At 43.7% G+C, this 18,908-nt stretch overlaps 1 protein-coding gene across 1 annotated transcript; it reads left to right on the top strand.

Moving 5' to 3' along the window:
* The first annotated feature begins 1,301 nt into the window (after positions 1-1,301).
* On the top strand, positions 1,302-15,200 carry syt2b (synaptotagmin IIb). The gene is made up of 8 exons (XM_076267820.1): positions 1,302-1,509; positions 2,003-2,160; positions 4,823-4,954; positions 9,338-9,505; positions 13,266-13,433; positions 13,893-14,010; positions 14,543-14,676; positions 14,985-15,200. Exons 1-8 carry the CDS (start codon positions 1,302-1,304, stop codon positions 15,198-15,200), a joined length of 1,302 nt encoding a protein of 433 aa, XP_076123935.1.
* Positions 15,201-18,908: the final 3,708 nt, after the last annotated feature.

The raw sequence follows: 18,908 nt of genomic DNA on the forward strand, positions 1-18,908 counted from the left end.
GGACTCGGTGTTCATATTCAGAGACATTATGTGTGTGTGTGTGTGTGTGTGTGTGTGTGTGTGTGTGTGTGTGTGTGTGTACATCTGAGTTAGAGTCTGTTATTAGTACAGCAGTAGCAGGCCCTGAGGAGTTGTGTTCTCTGCTCAGTGGTCGTGTTTAATCTGTCTCCTCGTCTGCACCGTACACATCACTGCCCCCCCCCACCACCACACACACACACTGCACCCTACACACACCCCCCCCCCTCCCACACACACACACACACTGCACCCGACATATCACTGCCCCCCCCCCAACCACACACACACATACACACACACTGCACCTTACACATTACACACACACCCCGCACATCACCACCCCCCCCCCACACACACACACACACACACGCACACATACTGCACCCTACACATCCATGCTCCGTGCCCACCGTACACACCACCTCTACACCTCCACTCAGCACTGTGCACCAATGATCCTCTCTGCACATGCTGCTCTGCAGTGAGGCAGCTGCACAGACAAAACATGCCAAAGCAGAATGGGGACAGACCAGCATCCAGACACTGTGTGTTTGTGTGTGTGTTGGGGGGGGGGGGGGGTTAAGAGCTACAGAATGGAATGCACCCTCCCAGGCACTGAGTTTGTGTGTGTGTGTGTGTGTGTGTTTGTGTGTGTGTGTGTGTGCGTGTGCATTTGTGTGTTTGTGCGTGAGCGTTTGTGTGTTTGTGTGTGTGTGTGTGTGTGTGTGTGTGTGTGTGTGTGTGTGTGTGTGTGTGTGTGTGTCATTGAGAGCTACAGCAGAGAGGCTTGCCCTCTCCCAGACACAGAATGATTCATCCCACTGGTGTGCATAGAAAGAAACAGAAAAGCTGTTTTTGCCACTTCGAGCCACATCCACTGCTGTTCCTACTGATTGAACAGTTGGGAGATATGCTGCTAATTACTGCTGTTTGAAAAAAGGGGGAAAAAAGAAATAAATGTTTTTATCACACACTGTTTGTCAGTTTGCAGGACTATTCCGAGCAGTGTGTGTGTGATGTAATGCAAATCTGACTGTTGTCTAATTTATTCTCTCTGCCTCATTGTCTGTTTGCTTGTGTGTGTGAGTGACTTGTGCATATTGTACATGATATAATATAACCTCCTGAAGTGTATAGGTGTACTTACCCAGACTGATGTGTTCTTTCTCACTGTGTGTGTGTGTGTGTGTGTGTGTGTGTGTGTGTGTGTGTGTCCTCTGCAGGCCCGGAGCGAGGAGCGTGTGTGTGAGTGTGTGTGTAGCTAGCTCACCACCACCACCATGAAGCTGAACCTGCTGCGGCAGCCCCAGGCAATGGTGGCCCCGGAGCCCACGGGAGCCAGCACCACCAGCGCCATGACCGCGTCCCCGGCGCCTGCCATCTCCACCTCCGCCGGCAACTCCAGCGAATCCGAGGGGACCGTCAACAAGAACGACGTCTTTGAGGAGATCAAGAGCAAGTTCCTCAACGAGATTGACAAAATCCCACGTGAGTAATGTCCCTTTGATCCTCTGACTGCTAAGTTGACATCTCTCTCTCTCTCTCTCTCTCTCTCTCTCTCTCTCTCTCTCGCTCTCTCGCTCCAGGTATCCAGTAGTAAGGTTATGATGGTTTGAAATCTCTCAGCTGTAGGTTTTCTACATACTGTAGGAATACACCAACAGTATATGCACCTGGTCATAAAAAGTAGGAGAGAGGCCGTTATACATGAATACTTTTATTTGCAAATAAAACTATTCAGGCCAGCACTCTAATAGTTTAGAAAAATACACATTGAGTGAAGCCTGCTCCTATCCTCACTTACCTGGTCATAAGAAAACGTTTAGATTTGCATGTGTGCATATAGCCAGGTAAGGCAGGTGAAGTGTTTATGTGATGTACTTCTATGTGTGTGGACATGTGAACTGCACATACTGAAGTATGTGACCATGACCTTCCTGACCTTGTCCCCCCCCCCCCACCACACCCACCCCCCCTGCAGTACCACCCTGGGCGATCATCGCTATCGCCGTGGTAGCGGGCCTGCTCATCATCACCTGCTGCTTCTGCATCATCAAGAAGTGCTGCTGCAAGAAGAAGAAGAACAAGAAGGGCAAGAAGGGCAAGGACGGCTTCAACATGAAGAACATGCAGGGAGATGTACGTCACTGTGGCGCCGCCATGGCAACATGGCCCGCTGTCATGGCGACAACCATGTTTAGCGCTCCACTCCCCACTCCCGATCACATTTACACATCAAGATATTCCTAAAACTCAAGTTGAACTTGAGAAGCTAATGCAGGGAATACTGTCACACTGCAGATGTCAGGAGACAGAGTACATAGCGTAAAAAACAAACAAAAACAACAAACAAAAACAATCTCTTATGTTTCGTTTAGTCTCTACAGCACTAGAGTCGTCCATTTTCTTCTGTCATTTCAACAGTTTTCGTTCCTGTGTTTGTGATACACTATGCATTATGTAATTCATTGTTGCTTCCATGACAAATGACACACTCTTTTAGAGCCCAGTCAGGGTGTCAGTGAGGATTTTGAAATGCACAGCAGCCATCTCCAAAGCTGTCAGATCTCCAAGCAAAGCTACGCTGAGTGACAAACAAGCCTGTAGAGTGTACTCATGCTTTTTCTTACAACTCTTGTGACGTTAGAACTGCTGGAGTGTGTCATTTCTCAGGTGTGTTGTTGGAGCTTTAGTTCTTGTTGTTGTTGGGCGCGCGTGTGTGTGTGTGTGTACTGTGTGGAGTAGTAGTGTGTTTGTGAGTTCACCCTCTCCCTCTCTCTCTGCTCTCCTCCTCTTCTCCTTCTTCCTCCTTCGCTTTGTATCGTGTGTGGTGTGTGCGCGCCGTCTCTCGCCACCTGTGGGGACGGCCGGCTGACGGTAGGTGGACAGTTAAGCGGCGATGCTCTCTGGCTGCCAGGTGCAAGTATAGGTGGCGCCTGTGGTGGAGGGGGGGTGGGGCTTGGACACCAAAAACACATTGTAACTTCCTGGTTTGAGCCAATCGGCTACAGCTGCTTGATGATGATGATGACTTTAAAACGAAGGACAGTTACAATGTGGTTTATGCCCTGCCTCCCAGCCCTTTTAACACTTCTAATGGTACTTGAATAACACCAAACCATTAACACTGTTGATGAGATATGAATACTATATGAACCTCGACTCACTGTAATATTTAACAAATACATGTGTTGGATGAAGCCAGAGGCAACCCACAAGAAACAATATGGCTGCATGCATTAAAGAGCACAGTTAGCTTACAACATGCTAGCTAATGCTAACTCATACGAACACTAATGCTACAGTTATGCTGTATATATTTATAATAGCAAATTAGCAATAACAAATTGCTACTAACTTGAACTTTTTTTCATGAAAACAATGAAAACTGAAAAAAGTTTTTAAGACCATCACTGTGCTCTTTAATTTGCTGCTAGGGAGATGATGATGTATTGACTTGAAAGTAGCAACACTTGGTGACACATTATTTTGTTCATTCGATGTCTTTGGTTTGACACGTGTATGACTGATGTGGAAAGATCATTTGTGAACAAAATCGCCATTAATCTGAGAGTGGGCTAGTTAATGAATTTGGCGCTCTCTCCCTCAGTGAAAGACCAAAAAGTCCACAAGTTTTATTTGGCATCTCTGCTAAGAATTGCCAATTATTTTGCTAAACTGAGAGAGAGAAAAAAACATATGTACTATCTCATGTTTTTGAAGTGGTTCCTGTGCATTTTGAGAGGAGTGTGCGGTTGAGCAGGGAGGATCTGATGGCAAAGACAGAAGCTCTTTAAAGCCCTTCAGCAGGCTCTGTCTCCATGGGGAATGGAGAGCTTGAGGAGAAAATTTATTCAGGATCTTTGAAGAGCTTTCCACTTAAACTGGCGATTTTGGACGTTGTTCGAAAACACGAAAAACTGCGACTCAGCAAGTCTTGCGTCCAGAAATAGAACAAAGAAATGAAATTTAAAAATCAACTCAGGTCTTTTTTTTATCACTTGGACTCAATCAGTGTGTCCCTGATGGACCCCTGGTGCTTGTGTGTTTCTCAAAGCATTTAGCTGAAGGGAGAGGCTAGATTCTAAATGCAGGCAGTAGAAAGCAATTAGTTGACAGTAATATTCACACCATAACAAGCAGGACTGAAGCAGACGCTCAAGAAAACAAAAATCTGTATTGTGATCGGCTTGTAATGATGACATTAAACTAAGAAGACCTTGAGACTGTACAATTCAGCATAGGTACAGGTAAGTGTGGGTACGGGTATTTGAGTAGCCTATATAGTGCACTCAAAGTACTGGTCTCAGATAGCACAATGAGCATAAAACATTCAGAAAAAACTCAGGTTACTCTAAACACAGGTAGATATGACCACAGGTAAATCTGACCACAAAAAAAAAACATACAGCACAGGTTACTTTAAGCACAGGTAACTGCTTAGGTACCTCTTAAGACAGGTACAGTAGTGCACCCGAGCTTCCATCAGACGATCCCTGACCAATCTGACTGAAGTAAAGCATCCCTGCATGTGTGCAGTCAGGAGAGTGTGTGTCACCAAAACCCGGTTGTGAACTCAAGTCACTTGCCTGCATCCTCCCATGAATGACTGACAGCATCCATCAGTGACGACAGAGCCGCAAGGCCAAACACGCAACCCTGTTGGCCCCCTGGGGCCCCTTTACAGAACCCTGGCCCTGAGGGGGGCCCTAGTCTGTGGCATGCTGAAGCAGGGACCAGTGTTACCCATGATGCATCTCTCAAGAGTTTAACCAACCCTCTTTGATCCCCTGCCATACAGAAACATCAGGATGATGACGATGAGGAAGGTGAGACAGGGCTGACAGAGGAAGAGAAGGAGGAAGAGGTGAAGGAGGTTGAGATGCTGGGAAAACTGCAGTATTCACTGGCTTACGACTTCACGGACAATAAGGTCGGTCAGTCATACAGGGTGTGTGTGTTTGTCTGTGTGTGTGTGTGTGTGTGTGTGTGTGTGTGTGACACAGAGATAAACTTCACTCATCAGATCTCACCTAACTGGAAATTAGTATATGTTAGTATAATATATATACTCTTTTGATCCCGTGAGGGAAATTTGGTCTCTGTGTCACGCGGGTCTATCGGCTTGGTTTACCCGTGACCAGGCAAACAATTTAATCAACAGCAGGGAATGTGGTGGGCAGGCGAAGGATACCAAGACAAGGATTTAATATTATTTTGTTCAATTTATTAATCAGTTATGTTCTAGGCAGAAGATATTAAAACATCACAAGTGGATTATAATCCCATTCATGTCAGGATGGCAGTCACAAATTCCTAAAACAGTCTTCAAGTAAAACAATCAAGAGTCAAAACCGCGTCTAGCCACTAGGAGCGCTGTACTCCTTCCGGCCACCGCACCAGCACAGTGAAGCGTAGAGCAAACGATCCCGTTTCCCAAACAGCTGACGGTCAGGTTGACCACGGCTAGCAGTTACAAGCTAGCGGCCAAACTTCAAACACCCACAACTAGCATAGCGTGGCAGCAACAGACACAGCGGCAGGAGTAGTAGTAAGAGGCAAGCAGAGCAAGCAGGAGTTCCGTCCCCCAACGGAGTAGGCAAGCAGGCGGCCAGTAGAGCAAGCAGGAGTTCCGTCCCCCAACGGAGTAGGCAAGCAAGCGGCCAGCAGAGCAGGCGGCAAGCGGAACAGCAGGGTAGCCTACCGTCCTTCCGTATGGTTCGTCCTCCGTCGGTAGAGGTCCCAGCCGCCTAAACCGGGCACAGACATAGTCTGAGGCCCGGAGATGTGACGAACGCTCGACTCTCTAGTACAGCAGCCGGATATTCCGATCGCGGCCTCTCATCCAGGATCAACGTGAAGGGAACGATGCTATCACCCTGGAGTTTATCTGCCGCTGTTGGTGCTGGGTGACTCTCCAACTATGGTACTTTTCGGACCACAGCTGGAGAATCACCCTGCTACACCCATCAACTCGATGCTGTCGCGTCCCTTGAGCATCCCTGGTCAGGGGATAAAGTAGGAAAGCCCCCTCCCCCAACACACCTGTCCCAAATCTCATTTAACCAGCCACCCGCCAGGATTGGTGGAAAGTTATGGGTCCATTATCCCTCATTATCAGTCAACATTGGGAGCACCAGGGAAGGGTAATACACAGCACACAAGAACACACATGTGAATTGACACAGCACACAAATAAAAGCACAGAAAAATAGTTCCTAAACAACCAAAATATTCACACACGTGACATCTGCATTTATCCCAATCCGTGAATTAGTGAAACACTCAGCACACAGTGAACAGAAGCACACACTAATCCTGGCCCAGTGAGCTGCCTGCAACAACAGCGGCGCTTGGGGAGCAGTGATGGGTTAGGTGCCTTGCTCAAGGGCACTTCAGCCGTGCCTACTGGTCGGGGTTCAAACCGGCAACCATCCGGTTACAAGTCCAAAGCGTTAACCAGTAGGCTACGGCTGGCCCAAACAGTTAGGCAAACGCATTTGCACAGGCCAGCTTTTGAGCATGTTTGAGGGGGCACCAGGATTTGAACCTGTAAATGGTGATTTATGATTCTGATTAGCTGATTCACATGGAGGTGAAGCCATAGCTGTCAACATTGAGCTTTGAAAATAAGGGATATTTCCTGGGTTTCTCACACAAAATACGGGAAAATGTCAACATTCATCTTTCTGTATCCCTCTGCTAACAGCAAAAATTCTGACTACAAAACTGCTGCATTAACTAAACGAGGTGTGGAGCTAGGCCTACTTTACTTACAGATTGGCGTCAAATCATGTTCTCACATAAACCATACCATTATCTTAAATAGGCTTATATCACTTTAATGTTGCCTTCAAGCAAGCAAAACAATGCTTTGAAAACATTTGTTTCGCTGGAAGGGCAAGGGGTAGCAACAGGACAACAGTACAGAGACTGACAGGTCCGGGAAAATATTAAAAACAGGAAGACAGTGGGAAAAAAGTGGGAAAAAAGTTAAAATACGTGAGAAACCCAGAAAAAACGGGAGGGTTGACAGGCATGGGTGATGCACTGAAGTTTGAACACAGCATAAATGATGTGTGTTATGTCACATAGTCCTTGAGCTGTTCATAATATTTGTTTTTCATATAACAAATTTAGAGGTTTTGATATGTTTGTGTATCCCTGAGATGTAAGGTCAGTGTGTGTGTGTGTGTGTGTGTGTGTGTGTGTGTGTGTGTGTGTGTGTGTGTGTGTGTGTGTGTGTGTGTGTGTGTGTGTGTGTGTGTGTGTGTGTGTGTGTGTGTGTGTGTGTGTGTGCATGAACCATGTTCGTGTGCATGCCAGCTGCTGAGTCAATCTGCATACCTTCACAAAAAGTGAATCTGTGAGTCTGTGAATTTGTGTGTGTGTGTGTGTGTGTGTGTGTGTGTGTGTGTGTGTGTGTGTGTGTGTGTGTGTGTGCACTGCAAAAAATGAAATCTAACCAAGTGTTATTGATCTTATATTAAGATTAAAAAATCTAATTTTAAATCTAAAATCTAGTTTTTAGTATGAAAAGACTTACCTAGAGCCCTCTCAAAAGATCATTTTGACTTAATTTAAGAAGACTTTAACTTATTTTAAGGAGTCTTATCAAGACAAATTTGCTCAACGCACTGGCAGACAAATTTGCTTGTTTTTAGGACAAATTTGCTTAACGCACTGGCAGACAAATTTGCTTGTTTTCAAGATAAGATGTCTTAAAATAAGTGAATTTTTTTTTAAATTAAGTCAAATGATTTCACAAGAAAGCGCTAGGAAAGTCTTTATACTGAAAACAATACCAACTAGTTTTTCTTATCTTGATATAAGATTAATAACACTTGGTTAGATTTTGTTAGATAAGCAGTTTTTTGCATGTGTGTGTGTGTATGTGTGTATGTGTGTGTGTGTGTGTGTGTGTGTGTGTGTGTGTGTGTGTGTGTGTGTGTGTGTGTGTGTCAGATTATATTCCTCAATATGTGGGCTGTGTTGGCTGCTCAAGCGTGGGTCCTGTAATGACATTTGTGACGAGCTTTGGAGCGCCATGGGAGCGTTGTGTCACAGTGGAGGGTCCCTGAGGACTTGCTGAGTCAGCACTGGGCAACAGGGGACTTAAGCACTGATGACAAAAAAGCATTTAGAGTTTCACAGACCACCGTCATTATCTTCCTTTGATTTCTCCATGGTATGCAGACCACTTTAAGGCAATCCAATTTAATATTTTCACTTTCATTGTCATGATATACACTATGATGTCCTTAGGCCAGAGTAGCAACTACCACAAACCATGCAGCATTCACATCAATGTTTCAGCCTGAGCCTGCTTCAGTCATCAATTATGGATCAATTTAATGAATGCATAATTAATCTTCTGCACAGTGAGTTATTTCTGTTTTTGTATGCAGCTGGTAGTACTAGCATAGTAGATGAAATCAAGCCTGTGTGGTTAAATATGGTGCACTTTTATGGTGGGCTTAAGTACTTGTGTTAATTAGTAATGTGCATTGAGCAGAAGAAGTGAGAAGTTTCCTCTGCCAAAGCTGCTTTGACAAGAGCAGCAGACGTGTTAGGACCTAATCTGTGGTGTAGTGTAGCAATATCCATGTGTGTGTGTGTGTGTGTGTGTGTGTTTATGTGTGTGTGTGTGTGTTTATGTGTGTGTGTGTGTGTGTGTGTGTGTGTGTGTGTGTGTGTGTGTGTGTTTGTGTGTGTGTGTGTATGTGTGTGTGTGTGTGTGTGTGTGACACTCTGCACTACAGCTCGATACAGAAGAGGAAACATGGGTAAATGGATGTACAGTATGGAAGTGCATGTCTGTAAATGGAGCTCCCAGACAGGCCATGAAAGCCTTAGCAGATTTATAGTACTCAATACTCAATATCTTCATTTCATTAGCAGCTATCAGTAGCTTTCAGATTCAGTTTGGAAGCTACTGAGAACAGTTGAAAGGCACATAAAAGCTCACCTGGTGCAATGCATTTTAAAGAACATTTTAGCCAATGTCTTCCTTAAGGTATGACACTGATCTTTTGCCATGTGCTACAAAGAACAACACGGGTCATCAGTGGTTCATCAGAGGTTGAACTGCCACCCAGGAACTGTAAAGTTCTTCTGAGGTACTCAGGTGTCCTCAAACGTAAACTCCGTACAACTGCTCTGAACAGAGGCTTGCGTAGCCTCCCTCCTTGGCATGCCTTGAGTTGCCACCGACATACACACTGTGCTTTCACCAGTTTATAAAAAAATAACTGAACAGAAAAAATACCGAAAGACTGGAATGTTCTTTAATCTTCCATGCTTTTGTGTTGTTCAGCTGACCGTGGGCATCCTTCAGTGCGCCGACCTGGTTTCCATGGATTCAGGTGGCACCTCAGACCCCTATGTGAAGGTCTTCATTCTTCCCGACAAGAAGAAGAAATTTGACACAAAGGTGCAAAAGAAAAACCTGAATCCAGTGTTCAACGAGTCCTTCGTTTTCAAGGTGAGTACAGTGTCAACAGCTTGAAAGGGCTTTTTCTTTTCTTTTTTTTGCAAGACCCTGGGTTCTCAGCAAAAGAATCAAAGAGATTGAAGATGGCTTGATACGCTGCTTTCAATAAAGTTATTGCGCTGTCAATATCTTGTAGGCTACAACAGACAGGCTCAACCGAAGCGCGCTCAGGTGACGTGATAGACTACTGTTGCTCACCTGTCGTATAAAGGCCGCCCAGACCATTTGATTGGTGCAGTCGGTTCTAACTGCTCTGGTTCAGGCATAGTTGCTTCTCAATGGAACAAGTCCAGACCGAATTTCCCGACCGGCGTGGTTTAATTATTTTGAGGGTTCAAAAAAAAAAAAAATATTTACCAAAAGCTTAATAAATAACAGGATAACTTTTTGAATAAAGTTCTGTGCCCAAAATAAGGGTATCTAAACAGAACAGACATCACCCGATGACATAAACCCACGACATGAACCGACAAAATGAGACAAAGGGGAACTTAAATACAGACTGGCCAGACCATGAATAACTAAAAGGGGAACACGACAAAATCAATTAACTTTCAGACATTACCAAGACATTCAAATATATAACCACCCATTTTGCTATAAATAAATAAAGTACACATAAAGACATTTTCAAATAAAGTAATCCTAGTCAAGTCACTTTATTTATATAGCACATAATAGCAGTTGACCCAAACTGCTGTACAGGTGAGGCAGGCAAACAAGAATGATGTGAATACAGAAGCTTAAAGGGGCAGACACTTCACTGAACAGATAGATACAGTACATACATGAGAACAGGAGAAATGTAATGATCAAAACCAAGTAAAAATAAGAATAAAAAGAGAGTAAAACATACTAGTTAAAGAAAAACTAGATGTACCGCAGAGCGGTACAAAATATGACCGCCGCCCAGTCCAGCAAATTTTTTCCACAAAAAGAAATCACGCTGAAAGGCCTATATGATTCTAACTGTCTCACTAAATTGCATTATCCACACTCAATTCTCACTGGTATCTGCTAGACAACAAGTACCAAAACATGATTAGTTCATAGATTTCACATGTAAAATTCATTTTATACAACCCCACCTCCATCTTGCCTGTTCATAATTATGAGAAATTCTTGATTGTTTGTGTTATGTTTATGTTATGTGTGTGGGTGTGTGTGTGTGTGTGTGTGTGTGTGTGTGTGTGTGTGTGTGTGTGTGTGTGCGTGCCTGCGTATGTGCCTGTGCATGGAAGCGTACATATGTCTACTGTGTGAGTATGTGTCATGATTATTGTGAATGTGTGTGTGTGTGTGTATCTGTTTGTGCACATGTGTGCACATGAACTGGGCTAACATGACCCCTGGAGGCAAATATACGGAAAAAATGGTCATCCTAGGCCCTACAGTTCTCAAGATATTCACAGAGAACTGTGTCTGGCCTACCCTCCTTTCGGGGGGTTCAGTCCAGCGGGGGGGCTACAGATCAAAACGAAAAATGACAGTTCCATGCTATCCATGTGGGGGTACATGGCCACCAAGTTTTGTGTACCCCGGTCTTTCAGTGTCCCGGGAATCCTTGTTGGTGTACGTCACTAAATGTACACATAAATTGTTTTATTGTAAGGCCCCCCATGAACGAAAGTACACAAAACTTGGCATGCATTCGGAGGGTGTCATAATGATCCTACACTTTCAATTTCGTGCAGTTTTGACCATGTCAGCCAGAGATATTGTGATGAAAACACCTCATTTTTTGCTTTTTAATTTTTAACTAGGTGGCGCTATACATGAAATAAGTGGTAATGGGATAAGTTGACATGGCCCCTTGAGATCAACATACAAAAAAAAGGTGGACCTCCTAGGCCCTACGGTTCTCGAGATATTCACAGAAAACTGTCTCCGGCCACCTACAGGCCAGTTGGTGTATAGTAACATAAATTAATTTATTGTGTGGCCCCCCATGAACGGAATTCCACGAAACTTGGCGTGCATTCAGAGGGTGTCATAATGATCCTACACTTCCAATTTCGTGCAGTTTTGACTATGTTAGGTCACAGATACCTGCGATTACAACACCTCATTTTTACTTTTTTGTGTTTAACTAGGTGGCGCTATACATGACATGAGTGGTTATGGAATGGGTTGACATGGCCCCTTGAGATCAACATACAAAAAAAAAATGGTCCTCCTAAACCTTACGGTTCTCGAGATATTCACAGAAAACTGTGTCTGCCCTACCCTCCTTTCGGGGGGTGCAGTCCAGCGGGGGGGCTATAGATCAAAACGAAAAACGATGGTTCCATGCTATCCATATGGGGTTACATGCCCACCAAGTTTCGTGTACCCCGGTCTTTCAGTGTCCCGGGAATCATTGACAGAAATTTGGACATGCGAAAAAGAAAAAAAAAAAAAAAAAAATCTGACTAAACCTAAAACAGTAAAATGTTCTAAGGTAAAAATAAGAATAGGAAGTAAAAATAAGAATAAAAGAATGTAAAATGTACTAAGGTAAAGATAAAAATAGAAATAAAATAAATCAAAGTAAGGATTAAAAAGTAAGTAAAAAATAAGAGTAAATGTTTAGGGTTTGTCTGAAAATCATCTTCCCTTATTCCCCTCGACCTAGACCACCATTATTTACAGTGTTATGTCCAGCGTCTGAGGTTCAGAGAACGATGGGAGGTTCTCCAGAGCTTGGGTGTGTGAATGAGCTAGTGGAGCTTCAGCCCCAGCTCCTAATGAGGTCTGGAGGGACTTTTAAAAGCGTCCAGTGGTCAGATCTCTGGCCCCTATACTTTATGTGCAAGGCGGTGTGTGTGTATGAATGTGTGTGTGACTGTGGCTATAAGTGTAAGTGTGTAAGTGTGTGTGTGTGTGTGTGTGTGTGTGTGTGTGTGTGTGTGTGTGTGTGTGTGTGTGTGTGTGTGTGTGTGAATGATCAGTGCTCTGCACACAGCTGCACACAGTTCTGCAGTGATGCACTGATGGTATGATTTCTATCCTCCTTACTACCCCACCCTGTGCAGCAGAACATCCACAGTATACAATCTAAAATAGAACCAGACACAAATATTACAAATGAAAATGCAACACTCTAAAATAGACCATGAAGCAATACATAGGAATGAAAATGTTTTAATACTTTAATACAGAACCTGAAGCCAATCAAATTCTGCCCTGTGAGTTGCTAAGAAGCGTTATGGAAACACAATCTAGACAGTAGAGTGGAAGTGTGAGGGGCTCACTTCAAACACTAATGATGTGTAAGGACCCTGTAGCTCAGTAATTATGTCTTTGATGTCGCTTGACTAATACTGTGGGTGTGTGTGTGTGTGTGTGTGTGTGTGTGTGTGTGTGTGTGTGTAATACACTGTTTTCTAGCATAAGCACTGTCCTTTAGCTCTAAGATGCACTAAAGTGAACATTGTCAATACATAAACAATATATACTAATCATACTAAACAGTGTTTAGTACTAATCATACCAAACAGTGCTGACAGACCTTAGCTACAAAACTGAACAACCATTTTTACCCTTTTATTACGCAAATATGTTGACATTAGGATGAGCTTCTTCCAAGTCAGATGGACAGAGGTTGAATCTGAAGCTGGACTGTGCAGCACATATCCAAATGAGAAAGAAAACGAAAAACACAGCGACCCTGTGACATGGCTACAGCCTGACCAATAATTCGGTCACATGGTCACTGCCTTGTCAATGTTCTCACACTGCTTTGTGTCTCCCCGGCCCTGGTGGCCCTCAGCTTCCCTATGAAGAGCTTGGAGGGAAGACGCTGGTCATGTCTGTGTACGACTACGACCGCTTTTCCAAGCACGACATCATCGGGGAGGTGAAGATTGACTTCAAATCCATTGACCTGGGAAAACCCATTGAGGAGTGGAAGGAGCTGGAAAGTGTCGAGAAAGAGGAGGTTGGTCAAGAGCCCCGCCACCACTAATACTTACACTGGAATATACAGTACATAGTATCTAGATCTATAGTATACTTCTATTGGGGCCGATCCCTGAGCATCTTTAGCAGAAGGAGTTACATGATAAAGTTTGGACACCTCTCAAGTGAATTATATCATTTTAGTATTTTTTATTCTGCTGAAAATTGAAAAGGAGTAACTAAAGCTCTTCCGCAGAAAGATTTAAATAATAATGACAATGTTTTTTTATTCAATGACTTTGTGGAATGTACCCAGGGGTGAAAATAAAAACAAACAATGAAAACAAATAAACAAACACACAAACAGCAATTGTGGAATGCACCCATGGGTGCCCAGATTTCTGCATACAGATGCTCAGTCCACAGTGTGGCTGTTTGTTGTAGTCTGGGTTACTGTAGCTCCAGCTTGACTGCACTGCTGTGCTTTTCCCCACCTCAGCCGGAGAAGCTGGGAGACATCTGCATCTCGCTGCGCTACGTGCCCACAGCCGGCAAACTCACTGTCAACGTCCTGGAGGCCAAGAACCTCAAGAAGATGGACGTTGGTGGACTTTCCGGTGAGATCAACTAATTATTTTTCTCTCGCAGCATTTCTCTCTGTCTGTCCATTGTCACCTCAGCCCTTTTGACTTCTGCCTGTGTCCACTTGTACATTTCTCCTTGTCCAGCCCTGAGAAGTTTACATGTTTCCTGATGAGCAGGACAGTGCTTACTGTAGGGATGAGCTCTTTACAGGAGAGCTATTTGAACACATGTTGCTGGGGTGAAAGGGACAGAGTTAGAGGGAACGGACATTTATTCAAAGCACCTTGAGCCAGTACTCATTATGAAAGACGTGTTTCAGAGGCACAAAACCTGTTGCCATTGACAGTGGTCATTGTATACTTTTCAGCAGTAATTATATAGTTTTGACAGACCTCCGTACGTTTGGAAGGCCCATTCATGTGAATGGAACTTTCTGCAGCACTCGAAAGAGCCGTGTAATAATTGACACTACTGTACACCTCACCACACTCTGAGCGAGTTTTTGGAGTGGACCTGATGTTTTATGGTTTATGTTGTACTGCACACACACACACACACACACAGATCCTTATGTGAAGATCCAGGTGCTTCAGAATGGCAAGAAGTTCAAGAAGAAGAAGACCACGGTGAAGAAGAACACCCTGAATCCCTACTTTAATGAGTCCTTCAGCTTTGAGATCCCTCTGGAACAGATGCAGGTAAGGACCAGTCCACACACATACACACACACATACACACACACACACCCCTACACACTCACACTGTGTGTGGCGTCAAAAAGACTGAAACACTGTCATTCTCACTGACAAAATGGTTGGCTGTGGCAAATAATCTGCAAACAGTACATACATTCAAATGTTGCCAAGAATGATGACCCTAAGAGTCCAATTATTGCAACCCACATTATTTTGAAGTTACATTATCAATCAACAAGTAAGAAATGGGAATGTAGAAATGGTGACTGATGCCCACCCACTTGTGTTTTCATTTGCACATTTCTCTGTAGAAAATCCTGGTAGTGGTCACCGTCTTTGACTACGACAAGATCGGCTCAAACGACGCCATCGGGAAGCTGTTCATCGGTAGCAAGGCGTCCGGCACAGAGATGAAGCACTGGGCCGACATGCTGGCCAACCCACGCCGGCCCATTGCCCAGTGGCACCCGCTCCGTCCAGAGGAGGATGTGGACGGAAACCTGGCCACGCTCTTTGCCAAGAAGTAATGCCATGGAGACCAGCTAACGCCATGGAAACCAACCAACTAACCAACCAACCAACCAACCAACAAACCCACAAACCGACTAACCAACCCTCCCCTCATCCTCCTCCTAATCTTCGTATTCTTCCTGATCATACTCTTCCTCCTCGTACTCCTCGCTCCACTGCATGAGTGTCATGACCCACTGTACACCCCCCCCCCCAGCCCCCCCACGCCTCTCAGCAATCCTCCGTATCCAGTACTCACAGTATGAACACCATAGGGGGGGGAGGGGTGGGGTGGGGTGGGGGGGTCAAATGTAAACTCCATTGATGAGTTTTAACTCCAAATTTACACTCTCACTGTCTTCATCACCAGTTAGTGCACAGTGAGGGCCGAGTGTGTGTGAAATGACGAGAGCCGGATAGATCGACGTGTGTGACTTGTTTATAGCTCAGCGCTGACTGGTAACTTGTTGAAATGTGTTTACTAAAGACGAGCTTTCCGAAAGTCTAAATTTCATAGATGCCATTACGTTTTTTCACCTTCTGGATGAGTCTTCCGATAGGTGTTATATCACAGACAGCACTCAGGCATTGCAAAGTGCTGAGTGAGCAAAGTGCCATTCATAGCAACAGAATTCATCAGCAACTACTAGTGAATAACATACACATGAAATATTTGCCATTATTTTCTTTGTTCTCTGGTTGAAGAACTAGTTGTACTCCAGGTGTTGTTATGATGTCCGTTTGGGGCTGGGTAGACATAGTTTATGGCCTTTTGGCATCTTGAATGATGATAATGTGTGCCTAACTGTTACCATTGACACAGGTAAACCAGAGCATTGTAATAAATGTAATTGTTGCAATTCAAAAGAATTCAAAAGTCAGCCAATAACCCAACTATGGAGAGAACAGAAATAGGCAAAGGATATTCTTTAAAGCGATGACAGACATACCTTAAGTATATAGTGCCATGAAAAGAAATGGCAATTATTTTAACATGTATTCTCATGTGCTTTTCCGGTAGAAAGAGTCAGATCATTTCACGTAGGCATAGGCAACACATTGCGTAATGTTACACATATGGCTGGGAAATTCTGAGCCAACTAAAGCAATTTAACCCAACCCACCCAATTCAGTGTCCTTCGAATGTGATGAGGGTACACGTGCAGGAATGTCCAGGGAGACGCATGTGAGAGTGGGGCACTTTATCTGTTGTCATAGAGGGGTCAATCTCATGTACCTCATGGGTAAGAGGACACTGCTTTCACATACAGCCACCAGGCGACTCATGGGACACAGTTACTGTTACAGCAGAGCCTACTGTATATTAGTCTTAGACCCTCTGCACACTAACCCGGGTACATTTGTAAACACACAATTATGTCTCTGTTTCTTCTGTCCACACTGAAACATGTAGTCTTACAATGTTCAGGACATCACTCATGCTATAAGAGAACCTCAGCTCTACACTAAGGACACACACACACACACACACAGACATGCTGCATAGAGCATGCTGTGGCTGCGCACATCTGCTATTTCAATGTTTTAGGACATTCCCTCATTTAGTGACATGGCACACACACACACACACACACAAAGTGATGATTACTCATTCAGTACACACACTCTCACACAAACACACATATACACTCACATCCGCAGGCACAGAACTCAGATAGAGTGACTCACACACAGTCACACAAACACCCAACCACATACACACACACACACACATTCAGACTTGTCTGCGATGTGTTTTAATTTCACTGCCTTTTGTTTGTGTTAAGCAAACCTCACTGATGTGTCCCTCTCAAACCCATCCAACTCACAGCGTCGCCCATTTAATAAGCCAAAGTACTCGCTCAGTTCTGGAGGTCTAACAGCAGTTGTGTGTCAGGCATGCGTTAGTGTCAGTGTCCCTCCACAGGATGCAGCCGTCTCCTGCTGTGTAGATGAGCCCATATAGAGCAACTGAGAACCAAGGAGAAAGACAAGAGACTCCATCAAGTCAGTTCATCAGTGAGCACTTTCAAATCCCCTCTTCTCCCCACCCGATTGTGTACATAATGCATTCAGCAAAACTTGTCAATACCGCATGTACCAAGACAATGTTGTAAATAGAAGCATGTTTTCAAGATAGGACATAATGATATTGTGTATGTGTGTGTGAGCGTGTGGCATTTGTCGATTTGATAATAAAATGAGAAGAGAAAATGCACTGACTGCACATTTTATGTAACTCCTCCTGGGCGGGTGCTGGACTCGACATAAAAGTAGATAAAATGGTTATATATTTTAAAAAAATTCAGGTTCTTTTCATGTTTAGAACACGCTTGTTAAGAGTTGTGTGCAAGATCAGTGTTGAAACCATATTCAGCATCTTGTTGGATTTTATTTCAAATGTTTATGTTTTTATGTGTTATTTTTATATACTTAACAGTTATTTGTATTTTGTCAATATTACAGAAAAACTGCACTGGAGAATCTTATCTGGTTATACATAGGGGGCTACAAGTCAACTGATTTTCAATGGAATCCCAATTAAATTCCTAAACAGCTAACTGGATCTGGTTCAGATCTGGCCTTCATCCGCTAAACCCATGCCAGACCAGGCTCCATAGCTCCTCCAGAGTCAAGCATTGTTTGATTGCATTACTGTGTGATTGCAGTGTTTGATTGACTGCACAGGTCAGAACTGCTCATTCACGATCGAATGACAGGTAAACCAAAAAAAAAGAGAAAGAAAATGCAAAGCTGCATCCTGGCCCAAACTAAAATGCACAGGAAACACTGAGTGTATACTAAAGAACAGCAAAACACTCAGACGCTTAGACTTGTAGCCCTCCCTGATTAGTTTGTCCCTCTGTTCAGCTTTCTCTCATGCTAGCTAGACACACTGCCTCATATAGCTGATGACACTGGAGCACTGGACCCAATGGCCAGAGCTTGACCAGATGTATTCCAGAGTCAGAGGTTATCTGATGCAACATTTGCAATGTATTTTCATTTACGTGTATGAACTCTCATCCAAACAATAAGCCATAAATGCCATGAGACAAGAAGATCCTCTGACTCTTACTGTAAAACAAATGTTGTAGTCATTGTGAAGGTGGGGAGGACATGTCTCCCTTGTTTTTGTAGAGTTAGAGATTTAAAGCTTTTACATTTTGAGGCAGTCTGTTCAAAGACTGCCTCCCGGGTTTTATTTTTACTGTTCCTAATCAACATCAACTGTGTTTGAATCCCAGATGTATTTTGTACACACGGAGAAGAGTGCGGATGACATGCAGTGAGAGAGTGGGAGGGCATTAAATGTGCTCACGCGTAATGTAGCCACATGCTAGTTCATTTGGTGTTTTGCATTTAAGAAGACAAATGTATGACTGCTTGCTCAATGTGTGGTGAAACTGTAGCGCTCCATGAGTGTCGGTGGCATGATTTTGAAATATAGCATCTGTTTCCACAGTCACTTTCAGATAGTCTAGTACTTTATTTTCTAATAGTGTGGACACGGTTTGCTTCATTTTGCATTGATTTAGAATCTACACATGAACACACACACATATATATATATATATATATATATATAGAGAGAGAGAAATATCATCTGATACATACGTTTTTTCAATTCAAATTATCATGATTGATGAAAATCATTTATGGTGTAAAACATTAAAAATACTATATGGATTAATACAATAGTATGACAGCAGTCTAGATTTTGG

The sequence above is a fragment of the Alosa pseudoharengus genome, unplaced genomic scaffold (genome assembly GCF_046254945.1).
Source record: "Alosa pseudoharengus isolate Yale_2024_CS ecotype anadromous, Long Island Sound unplaced genomic scaffold, YU_APseudo_1.1 YU_APseudo_1.1_scf_5, whole genome shotgun sequence".
In the NCBI taxonomy this organism is placed as follows: Eukaryota; Metazoa; Chordata; class Actinopteri; order Clupeiformes; family Clupeidae; genus Alosa; species Alosa pseudoharengus.